This window comes from Chiloscyllium punctatum, chromosome 9 (assembly GCF_047496795.1).
Source record: "Chiloscyllium punctatum isolate Juve2018m chromosome 9, sChiPun1.3, whole genome shotgun sequence".
Classification (NCBI taxonomy): domain Eukaryota; kingdom Metazoa; phylum Chordata; class Chondrichthyes; order Orectolobiformes; family Hemiscylliidae; genus Chiloscyllium; species Chiloscyllium punctatum.
In genome coordinates, this window is record NC_092747.1 from 10,221,102 (window position 1) to 10,233,858 (window position 12,757).

General features: G+C 41.6%; 1 protein-coding gene across 1 annotated transcript in view; it reads right to left on the reverse strand.

Moving 5' to 3' along the window:
• Nucleotides 1–668: 668 nt before the first annotated feature.
• clns1a (chloride channel, nucleotide-sensitive, 1A) overlaps nt 669–12,757 on the reverse strand; it is a 39,078-nt gene continuing 26,989 nt past the window's right edge. Inside the window, exons 6-7 of the mRNA XM_072576863.1 lie at nt 9,504–9,570; nt 669–1,261 (exon numbers count right to left, since the gene is read on the reverse strand). Coding sequence (XP_072432964.1) covers nt 1,261; nt 9,504–9,570 — 68 coding nt within the window. The 3' untranslated portion in view covers nt 669–1,260. The remainder of the gene's footprint in view (nt 1,262–9,503; nt 9,571–12,757) is intronic.

Genomic DNA, 12,757 nt, shown 5'->3' on the forward strand with positions numbered 1-12,757 from the left:
TATATTTACCAGGCCACAAATAGAACTTTTCTTTTTGAACACCTGAATAGAGTCAGAGCACTGCAGGTGGCTTTTTGGTCCACTGAGTTTGTGCTGGCTCTTTCCAAGTAGCTTTTCTCTGCTCAAACATCTTTAGTTACCAGCTGGTAAACTAATTGACTCAGCAAAACTGCTCAAAAGTTTGCACATCCTTTATAGCTCTCTGGTCAACCTTCTTTGGTCTACAGGAGAACAACTTCTCTATGCTCTCTACAAGACTGAAGCCCCTCATCTCCGTTACCATGCTGGTAAATCTCCTCTGCACCCTCTCCAATGCCATAAAATTCTTCCTTCACTGTGGTGCCCAGAATTAGAAGAGATACTGAAAATTCAGAATGCTAGCCGGCAATTTTATGGGGTCCTCTAGCTCTCTTGCTTTTGGATATTATCCCTCTCTTTAGGAGGATTCTGTCGGGTGTATACAAACAAGCAAGCAACTTCACGCTGTCTTTCTACAGAATCACTTACAGCCAACTCCATTCCTCCATTGGATTGCTGGTTGGGTCTGGCAACGAGAATGACAGGAATGCTGGTGCTGTATTGGTGCTCACCAGCCTATACGAAGTGACAAAAGCCAGAAATGGACTGTAATAATGAAGTATTTTCTCTTTTGATTCAACTTCAGTTGCGGAGGTACAAATTTAGCAATTTATTTATTTATTCCCTAAAAAAGTCTGCAATTATTGACCAGCTATTACAACTATCAGGGTTAACATCTTAGTTTTAAAACATTTTTGAACTATATTATTGTGCCCTTGTTACATGGCAAAAAAAATACAATCAGCAAATATGCCCCGAAACTTACTGGGACGCCATCCAGTTCTAACCATCAGCACTTCCCCCAGGTCCCCCAAATAGGAAACTCAAAGTAGCTGAAATCAGTTATCCACTCAGTACAAAAGAGGTTTTACTTAACATCATAATCTTGCAACATTCGTTGACACAAAACGTGACGTACACAATAAGGGGACAGCACTACACAAAGCATCGCATCCCAACTTATATTGAGCAATTTAAGTGGTAGCTGTCAATACAGGACATGTTTGAACCCCTCCCCCACACAACAGTTTTGTTACATATAAACCAGGTTAGGCAGCTGTCCTTTTCGTGTTTTCTTCCAAATGTTAATTATTAAGCTTCCGTTATTCAGGTTGACCCACTGTCGGCGTCACAATGGGATGCAGAGTTCACAAGTTAGATATTCCATTCGATTGAGGCCCGTCTACAATACAAATAGAAGTACACATTAAAATGATTACACATTTAAATAGAGGTTCCATCACGATTGAAGTGTGTTCCAGTTTGTGGAGAAAGCAGCACCAATACAGGGGAAGTACTCGGGCTTCATGGAGGTTAGCACTGCTACCTCACAGCACCAGAGACCTGGATTCAGTTCCAGGCTTGGACAACTACGTAGAATTTTTACATTCTCCCCATGCCTGTGTGGGTTTCCTTCAGGTGCTCTAGTTTTCTCCCACAGTCCAAAAGTGTGCAGTTTAGGCGGACTGACCATGCTAAATAGCTTACATATCCCTGGACCCAGTAAGCAAAATGGATTAACCATGGGAAATGCAGGGTGACAGGGAAGTGGGGGGTGGGATGATCTTTGGAGGTTTGGTGTGGACTTGATGGGTCAAATGGCTTGTTTCCACACTGTAGGGATTTTATAATTCTGCTATTGGGATGGCCAACACTTAAACCATATTGGGGTTGGTGTTCCTGTGAATTGCATAACTAGTAATGTGGTTAGGATTTTAAACTAAATTATGGGGGCAACAAATCAAATTTGGAAAAATGTGCAAAATTAAAGAGTAGAGACAAGGCAAGAGGGAAAGGTATCAACATGGATGATGATGGATGAGAGGCACAAATTGGAAGGGTGATGGAGCACTCCCCAATTGACTGGATGGGGGAATCTCCAACAACTCAAGAAACTCAACAGCATCCTGGACAAAGCAGCCTGCTCAATTAGAAATTCAACAACGCTTCTGAAGAAGCACATTGCACACCCACAACCCACTTCCATCTAGAAGGATAAGGGCAGCAGATACATGGGAACACCACCACCCACAAGTCACCATCCTGACTTGGAAATATATCGCTGTTCCTTCAGTGTTGCTGGGACAAAATCCTGGATTTGCCATCACAAGGGCATCACAGATCGACCTCCAGTACGAGGACGATCAGTTCACGAAGGCAGTTCACCACCACCATGTCGAGGGGAATTAGCACATGCAATAAAAACGCTGGCAGCCAGCGATTCCGACATCCACCCATCTCCTCCCCGTGACTTTAAAAAAAAAGCAATAGAATACAAATCTAAGAGTAAATCCACAAATAAGGCTAGAGATTAAAAAAAGGATAAAACTAAAGGCCCTGTATCTGAATACAAATAGCATTTTGAATGGAACAAATAGCCATTACCTGTACCATATGATTTAAGCCATTCAGATTGACATGGATTGGGACCTGAATTTTGAGGGTTGTGTGAAATTAGGAAGGATGCAACACGAGGAAAAACTGGCTCTGTTAATTAGTGATGGGATTAGCACAGTTGAGAAGGAATACCCAAGTTGAGGAGGAATACCCAAGTTGAGGAAACCAGGATGTTGAAGCAGCTTGGGAAAGCTGTGAGAAATGACAAAGGTATGTGAGAGGGCCCTCCCAAAAGTAAGCACATAGTGGGATAGACCATAAAGGAGGAAATAGAATGTTTTTGCAAATTTCTTACAGTAGCATATTCTTGAGCCAGAGAGTAGGCAAAACAAGACCTAGCATTATCCAGTGGGACAAGATTCATGACCACACAGCAAAGACACCCATAGGTAAAAGCAATCGTAAAATGATTTAAGTTTACATTCAATCTGAGGGAGAGAAGAGTGGGTCCAAGACTAGTATCTTAAACTTCAATAATGGCAAGTGCGAGGGCATAGCTAAAACAAACTGGTAAATTTGGTCAAAGAGTAGGTTGAGAGAGATGTAGCAGTAATTTTTAAGGGATCATGTCTGAAATTACAGAGTGAGGTTATGATCCCAGATGTGTCAATACTGGGCAAGTCAGATTGGAATCTGGCTTGATAGAACCCAACTTTTTAAAAAAAAAACCACAATGGAGGGTCACTTTCTGGACACAATCACACAAGTCTAGCAATGTACTTTAACAAATAAAAACCAGAGCAACATGAACTATATTAGACCAAAGATTGGAAAGATTTCGTTACAAACGCCAGAAAAGAATTCAACCTTTCACTATCCCTTATCTGAGGATTATTCTTATCAACAGCAACACCCCAATGAGGATTCGCTGCTATCTTCACACAGACGTTTCTTACTCAGGCTGGCACAGGCTGGTTTCTTTCTGGTCAATTTCTGTGCATTCATTACAGTTTTTCCCCCCCCAGCTAGTATGTCTCCCCAAGACACCTGAAACCAACTACAAACTCACTTCAGAGCAAACAATTCCCTAAACTCAAATTTCAGTAGCCTGGCAGGGCTTCTTACTAGAGTCACTCTTGCTTCCAATCTCTGGCATACACACACACACACACATTGTGTTTCTTTGGCTCATAAGAACAGGAGTAGGCCATTCAGCACCCTCAAGCCGGTTCCACCATTCAATGACTGGCCTGTAGCCTAACTCCAGATACCTACCTTTTTAGTCCAAATCCTTAAGGAATATTTACCTTCCTCAGACTTAAAATTAACAACTTATCCTGTATCCACTGCTGCTTGTGGAAGAGTACCAAACATCTACCACCCTGTGTGTGTAGAAGTGCTTCTTAACATCTCTTCCGAATGGTCTGGCCCTAATTCTCAGTCTATGCCACCAGTTCCAGAATTCAGTGGAAATAGTTTATACTGGGCTCATGTTGCTAGGCGATACCAGTTTCTTTTCATTATGGACACGACCACCATTCCCTTCCTCTTCACTCGAACGGTTGTAAACCTCATTTATAAATGCATATATTCAAACTGGCTTCAAGATCGATCAGTAGTAAACTCAAACATACTCTAAAAATGAAACAAGAACCTGGTCTTCCCCTTCAAAGGGAACAAAATATAAAAATTTTTGTTCCTAATAGACATATTCCAACAACGAGGTCACAATGGATTTATCCATAGACTGCCAACTTTGAAGGAACTCTGTCCCAGATTAACTGGTTTTGAGATTTCAGTTCAGACAGACTCAAACAGATACCAACATTACAGCAATAAGGTTACACAATCTGGAATAGACTAATATAATACTAAAATAACTGAACAAGCACCACGTTCCTTTATCACAGTTCAAGAATAAGTACTTTATCTTGATTACCCAATGACTCACTTTCTTTCGCAAGTGGATTTTTAAAATTATTTATTATTGACAGAGGTGAAGAATGTTTAATGAGTTTAAGTGACTGCATTCTTATTCACTGCCAGCTTTTCATATGATTTTATCTCAGGACACAGCACATTCAGTCAATGAATGTCTAATTTGTAAAGGTCAGAAGGTCCAAAGTTCAGATTTTATTCTGTACCAAGTTAGCCGTTTGACTTTCAACAAGACAGCACTGGATGTGACTGCAACAACACTCAGAAAAACTGCCTGTTAGACCTCAACTGTGAATAATAAAAAGATACTGGTGAGAGTGCAGATACTGAACTGACACGTGTGGTACTGTACCACATCTGAGACTCAGCATCTCCTCAGGGAAGTTACTGAGTGAACAAGTTGTTCAACTCTATTTTGTATTCGTTTGTCTGCCTTCCAATCCCTGCAGCTAATCGAGACAATCAACATTTCTACAGTGCCTTTAATTGGGCATAACATCCCAAAAGTGCCACACAGGAATCAAATCAAGCAGAACTGGATACTGAGCCAAAAGGCATTCAGGATGGATGAGAGGTGGAGAATTGGGAGGTTTGCAGAAGCAGTATCAGAACTCTAGACCCAAGTAACTGAAGGCATAGCTTCAGATGGTAGAAGCAATGAAAATAATCCTGAATTGGAGGAACACAGAAATCGCAGAGGGTGGTGACAGGGTCAAAGGAGTTTGAATGCAGGATGGGAATTCTTAAAATACACAGCAAGAACTATGTATTTCCTCTCAGAACTGATTGTCCTTTGGTTGCCTGGCTGTGAAGTGTGTCAACTGTGGTTCAGTTCGAACACTTGCTCCTGAAGCCACAGGATGCTTGTTCAAGTCCCATTCCAAGACTTGGGTCCAGAAATCAAAACTGACAATCGAGTGCAAGTGACTACCCAGAGAAAACACTGTACCATCAGAGGTGAAAACTTTTGAATGACTGAGTATCAACCTGCCTGTTCAGAGAGTACAAAAAATAATCCATGGCAGTGTCTCAAAAAAGAGCTGGATCTGATCACCGCGGTTGGCGGATATTTGCTTCGCTTGTCCAGTTACTGGCTTTCCTATATCACAACAGCAACTACAGGAAGTATAAATTGCTGAGGGATTCAGTGCTTTTGAAGAGCAGCTAGATGAATGCAGTTCTCCCTCTTTGATTAACATTGTGCTTTTCTCAAATACCTAATTTCCTTTCTATTGTGGTTGTAGTTGATTTCTCAATAATCATATACTCACTGATTTAATTACACTCAAGGATAGCAAGACATTTTCACTGCAATTTCAACGTCTATGTCATTAACTCTTTCTCTTGAGGCGCGTGGGCATCACTGACTGGGCCAGCCTTTATATGACAGTCCCTAATTGCCCTAGTGGTGACCTGCCTTGTTGAACTTGTGCAGTTCATGTGCTGTAGGGAGCCCTACAATGCTATTAGGGAGTAATGCAAGGATTTGATGCAGCAACAGTAAAGGAAGAGCAATATATTTCCAAGGCAGTGTGGTGAGTGGGTTGGGAAGAAGCTTGCAAGTGGTGGTGATCTATATGAAAGAAGCCGTGGGTTTGGAAGATGCTGTCAAGGATCTTTGGCAAATTTCTGCAGTGCATCTTGTAGATAGCATACGCTGCTACTACGGAGCATTAGTGGAAGAGGGAATGAATGCTGATGGATCTGGTGCCAATCAAGCAGGTTCTTTGTCCTGGATAATGCCAAGCTTCTTCAGTTTGTTGGCGTGCACTCACCCAGCTAAGTCTGCCTTGGGACAATCCGAAATAGGAAAAAGGCAACAAGAAAAGGAATCAAGTCAGGCTTTGCCTGTGAGGTGCTGACTTTGGCATGATTCAAGTGACGCTCTGATGACCTGCAGCCTTCAAATAAAGAGTCTCTTTAGACAAAGAGAAAGTTGTACCATACAGGAACTTCTTTTACTCTTTGGTCACAGAAGACAATGCAGGTCAGAGATGTACAAAGCTGCAATATGATTTGAGATAGATAACACATTACAAATTTGAAAGAAACATAAGCATTTACTGGGTTACCACAGTGACTTAGCAGAGACACGGACTAGCAAGTATCCACCCTTGTTTACATGGAGTTAGCTGCTGCAAGCAAAGGGGCAGTATAAGGGACCTGGCATCTCTAGTCAGAAGCAGTGCAGAAACAGATTTCTGTTACTAATTGCATGTGCACAGACTCCCCTCTTGTCAAAGTGCAGAATGTGGATGAGAATTGACTGGCTGTGACTGAGAGAAACTTCACATCACCACCCCCACACACAAAAATTGAACTGGACTGGCCATATAAATACTGCAGATGCAAGGGCAAGTCAGACACTAGAAATCCTGCAATGACTGACTCAGCCTGTCCAAGGCACAAATCAGGAATATGATGGAATACTCCCCACACAGGTCCCACATACTCAAGACACCATCTCGGTCAAAGCAGCCTCTTTGATTGGTATCACATCCACTCTCTGCACCACTGATTCTCAGTAACAGTAGCATTCAAAGTAAAGTTACCACAGTCTTACCAGACTACAGAGGGATTCCAGCCTTAGGTGACTGTTTGTGTGGATGTTCTCCCTGTGTCTGGGTGCTCTGGTTTCCTTCCACAGTGTAGGTTAGGAGGCTTAGCTATGCTAAATTGCCCAACATGTCCAGGGATGTGCAGGACATGTGGGTTAGCTATAGGGACAGGATTGGGGGTGGGTGGGGGGGAAGCTGTTGGCTGGGTGGAATTGGAGGGTCGGTGTGGACTTGATGGGCCAAATGGCACGATTTCATACTGTTGCGATTCTATGAATTCATACAGTTGGCATCACTGATTCGCAAACCAGCTCTACAGCCAACTGACCTTAGTGTGTACTGCCAACAAGACATCCAGACCAGAGAGTTCTCAGAAGGACAAGGGCATAAGCTACACAACACCACCACACGATGCAAGTTCGCCTGAGCAACACCACCTGACTCCAAAGTGTATCATCATTCCTTCACTGTCATTAAGTCACTATGTTGGAACACGTTCCTTAACATTCCTGTGCCTGTCTCTACATCTAAAGACTGAAATGGCTTGAAGTTATGGCTCACCACCATTTTCCCCACAGCAATTAGGGATAGGATTTGCCAGGGAGCCTGACATCAATAATAATCAGGAGTTTGCTTAGAAATGAGATGGACTTGATCGCTGCTCACGTGATTAATTTAGTGGCTTATTTCCAGACACATGACCACACATAGTTCCTTCACGTTTGTTCAAGTTTGGGACTGTTTCCAATGCTAATTGTTTCTGTCAGTGATAGTATTGTTGAGACGAATTAGTATTAAGTAGATCATCACTGCAACAAATCAATATAAGTTCTTCAACTGTCAACTTGAGAGATAGTTTACTAACACCTTATGAAAATGATAATACAATGGACACCTAGAAAACTGGAGAATCCAAACAGTATGGAAGCAGGCCATTTGGCCCATCAAGCTCACTTTGCCATTCAACATGATCATGATCTCATTCTCCCACTCTCCTCCAACCTTGTCAATACCTTTAGTTTTGTGATATCTAGCGATTTCTTTCTTGAAATTTATTAAGTGACCTAGTCATCTCCGCCTTCTGTGGTGGAAATCCCTCAGGTTTACTATACTCTGAAGACATTTCTCATCTTCGTCTCAGACTGTGGCCTCCTGTCCTGGTTGACCCCCGGCAAGGGGAATACATCATTCCTGCATCCAATCTGTCCAGTCCTGTTGTTAAATGTTATACTTTTAAGTGAGATCCTCTCTCACTGAACTTCAGTGAATGCATAGCTAGTCAACCCAATCTCCCAGCCACCCCAGGGATCTAAACCTCCTCTGAACGCTCTCCATGGCAAGTATATATTTCCTTAGGCAAGGGGACCCAAACCGCACACAATACTCCACGTGTGGTCTCACCAAGGCACCGTACAGCTCTAGTAAGATTTTCTTGCACCTATACTCAAACCCTGTTGCAATTAAAACCAACATACAATGTGCCCTATCTTGCATTCTGCACTTGCATGCTTGTTTTACACAAGGAGTGTACAAGGACACCAGGTTCCCTTCGTACATCAATGTTTCCTAATTCATCACCATTTAAAAAGAAACTCTGCCACTGATAACTTCATATTTGCCCACTGACTCAACTGGTTTAAATTGCCTTGAAGCCTCTTTATATTTTGTGTCATCACAAACTAGAGAACATTATACTATTTCCTCAAAAATCTTTTATATATATTTTGAATTGTTGGGGCCGAAGCACTGATCTCTAGGGTACCCATCCTGGTAACTCTCAGCCTTCCACTCTGAAATCAGCCAATTTATTTGTACTTGGTTTTAGCTTGCTAACCAAGTCTCAATCCATGCCAGTATATTACCACAAACCCCATTTGCTTTGATTTTGCACAATAACCTCGTGTGGGATTTTATCAAAAGCTTTCTGAAGCTCCAAAAACACATCCGCTGGCTCTCCTTCATTTATTTGTACTACTTTAGATCTTCAAAAACAACTCAAGTAGGTTTGACAATCACATCTCTCTTTTAATAAATCTCTGCTGACTTTGTTATACTGTTCTTTTATTAAGCGCCCTGTTATTACATCCTTTATAACAGACACCATCACTTCACCCACTACTGATGCTATGTTGACTGGTCTGTAATTCCCAATTTTCTCCCTCCCTTCTTTTCTAAAGATTTGCCACCCTCCAGCCTGCCAGCACAGTCTGAAGTTGAAAGCAAGTATCCTTACAGAGAACACTAAGCGTGCATGACTTTTGGGATTGGTTTTGCTTATTTGAGGATGTCAGACAGGAGATTTTCAAAGTCTTTCTCCCTTTTTAGTCTCTTCCATACGATTATGTGGTTGCTGGGAGAGGAAGTAGAAAGCATTTAGTCACGATGCTCCCATCACCGTGAGCATAGAGCAAGGTCCAAATTTGTGGTCCAGCCGCTTGTTTTTGTTTTGAAAAGATGTTCCAACTGATCTACAAATTTCAGCTAATCAATGAATATTCTCGTTCAAGCGCCTTTCATTAAATTCCCACAACAGGTTTTATTATACAACCCAAAGAATGCTGTGCTTGATTAGACCGTTCAATCAGCACTTACCAGTGCTCAACATCAGCATCATCAAACTGTCCGGCTTCCACTGGAGCAACGTCCACCTCCATCCCATCTGCAAAGAGATATTACAATTAGATCCAAAGTTTCACAGGGCTGCACTGATTTCACATCAGCTACGGTAGCAATCCAGCACTGCTCCAAATGCTATTTTTGCACATTAGACCAAAGCCCTATTTGTCTAGAGACTTGGTTCTGATTTAATAGCCTGTATTTATCTTTCAAACAACACGGTTCTGCTTGCACAGCAACATTGTGCACACACTGGTTGTCACATCATTCCAGAGCTCGCGCCCTAACAACTGAAAGCACGGTGCAGCAATTAAAATCAGGAGAGCTTAGCAACCCTACACTAAAGAAGCAAAGCTACCTCAGAGGGCTGTGGAATTGGAGGAGATTACAAACAGAGGCAACAGAAAGATTTGAAATTTATTTAGATAATTGATCAGAATATTTTATTGTGGACAAAGATTGCAGCGACGCAAGGACTAAAGTTCACCACCACCCCCTCAGGAGGGATTAAAGACAACAAAATATACTGGCCTAGCCAGTGACATCGATAAAACAGATTTGAAACATTTAAAATAGATGTTACTGGAAGAGAGTCGATATCAAGTCAGCCAGTACAGGGATTATATGGGAACTCTGAGTTAAGCAGAATATTTTATGACCTTCAATTCATCTAGATGGACTGTGGGAAACCTCTCAGCAGTAACTTTGAACAACCAAGTATAGAGGTAACACAGGAATGAAAGAGAAGTTGAATGACAAGGGTGAAGCAAATGGAATCCTGGCATTTATTGCAAAAGGACGGGATTATAAATGTAATGTTGTTACAATTATTTAAGGCGCTGGTGAGACCACACCTACAGCACTGTCCAGTCTAGGTTTCCTTACTTGAGGATGTGGTGGCACTGGAGGTGGCAATTCAGAGGAGGTTCACCAGGTTGACCCCAGGGATGAAAGGGCTGTCATACGAAGAGCAGTTGAAGAGCTTGGGCTTCCATTCGCTGGAATTCAGAAGAATTAGGGTGGATCTGATTGAGGTATAGAAAATGCTAAAGGGGATTGATAAGGTGGATGTTGAACAGTCGTTCTCTTTGTGGGACAGTCTTGGACAAGAGATCATAGATATAGAGTCATAGAGATTGAGGGGAGATAGGCTCAAAACCGAGAGGAGGAGGAACTACTTCTCTGAGAGGGTTGTAGATCTGTGGAACTCTCTGCCCCAGACAGCAATGGAGACAGAATCACATCAATAGATTCAAAAAGAAACAAAGGTTTCTGATGAAAAGCAGGATAAAAGGCTATGGGGTGCAGGGAGGAAGGGCTGAATTGCCTGCATCCTCTCCTAATTCCTACATTATGTCAGGCAATGTTAGAGGTGGAATTTGGTGGTGTTAGTGATAGTGTGTACAATCTATAGTTTACTAATGACTAGGCTTCAAAACATTCACTGGTGGTTAAATGCTTTGTGATGTTTAAAGGTTGCAATAAGTGCTACATAAACACAAACTACTTAAATCCACAAATAACACTCTTAAGCTTAGCCCCACAATAGTGAAATCTTAAAATAGCTATTGCTTTTCAAGAGCACAAAAACTTCCATAAAACCATAGAAACATTACAGCCAGAAACATCGTGTCTATGTTGGCTGAATAAACTAGCCATCCAATCTAGCACCTGGTCTGTAGCCTTGCAGCCTACAGCACTTCAGGTGCAGATCCAGACTTCTTTTTAAAGAGTTCAAGGTTTCCATCTCAACTACGAAATTGGGCAGCAAATTCCATACGCCCACCACCTTTAGGATTAAACGGTTTTCCTCACGTCGCCACTAGTTCTTCAACCAATCACTATGAATCTTCCCACAAGAGCTCAGCGAATAGATACCATCATTGATATTTTAATAACTTCGTCAAATATGATTCCTGTTCTGTCCCCCATGTTAACTCATCATGAGGAATGTTTAATGAACAGTGGTTACATAAATGTTCCCCAGAAACTGGAGTGTAGTAAAAGACTAAAAGCAGAGTTGAGAAGAAATTCTCTGAAAGGATAGGCCAATTCAGTCAGAATCTCTTGTAATATTTAAGCAGTCTTAAGATACTCACTTCCAGTTACACAGCCTTTAGGGCTATAGGCCAAGCGTAAAATGAGATTAGTGTAGTCAGATCTTTGTTGACTGGCACAGATGTAATGGGCCAAATAGCCTCCTTCTGTGTGTTATGAATGCTTGTGAATTAACAATTGTGATTCATCATCCAGTACATAAAGTCAACAAGTCTAGGCTGCATTCAGAGTAAAACTCCACAAAGGTACTAAATTAACTCTTCCACTGCCATAATCCTTAAATGACAGCAAGGTGATCTTGGAACACAAAACTTAGAAACAGGATTTTCCATTTAGTCCTTTGACCTTGATCTACCAATCATTAAAATCATGGCTGACCTGTTTGTTGTCTTTACAACTGACACCAGGAATCCCTTGCTGACATAATAGAAGAAGAAATCTGGAATTCTCTCTCCCAGAAAGCTGTGATGCTAGAGATTAAATGGATTTTGCGTGACTGAAATTGATGAGTTTTTTTTAAATTTAGGCAGTATGAAGTTGGAGGTGATCTAACTGAATAGTGGTGATCAGGCTTGAGGGACTGAATATCGCACTTCAATTCCTAATAAGCATTATTTAGATCATTGCTTGATCTGACCCTCTCCTGGTGGTTGATACTTTGTACTTCCAATTCCCTGTGGCTCCCATGTTCAAAACATACTGACAGACCTCACTTTAGATCAGCATGGTGAGTATTCCAAAGGCATTTGGTTACTTCAGGGTGAATAAGAAAAAGGTTTCCATTTACAGAAATAAAGAACAGTAGGGAGAAAGCACAGTTTGTGTTACAGTTTAACCTTGGCTCAGCATACTTGTAACTGGCATGAAGCTGGCAGACAGACAGCAAAGGTCAGCAACATCCATAATCAAAATTACCTCACCGTTATTACACCCAGCTCAATAGCTTCACAATGGATCTAACAAGGAACAAACTAAAACATAAAGCCTCATCACATCAACAGTGGGATATTCTTGCTTTACCACATACCTTTGAAGGAGAAAAGGACAATCAAAGCTGCAGCTGCTTCGATGACTAAAGATCGAGAGATCTCAATGAAACACAAAAACGAGGCTTATGAAAACAAGTTCAAAATATAGCACAAAATCATACCAAATACAGAGTGGGCAGTAGG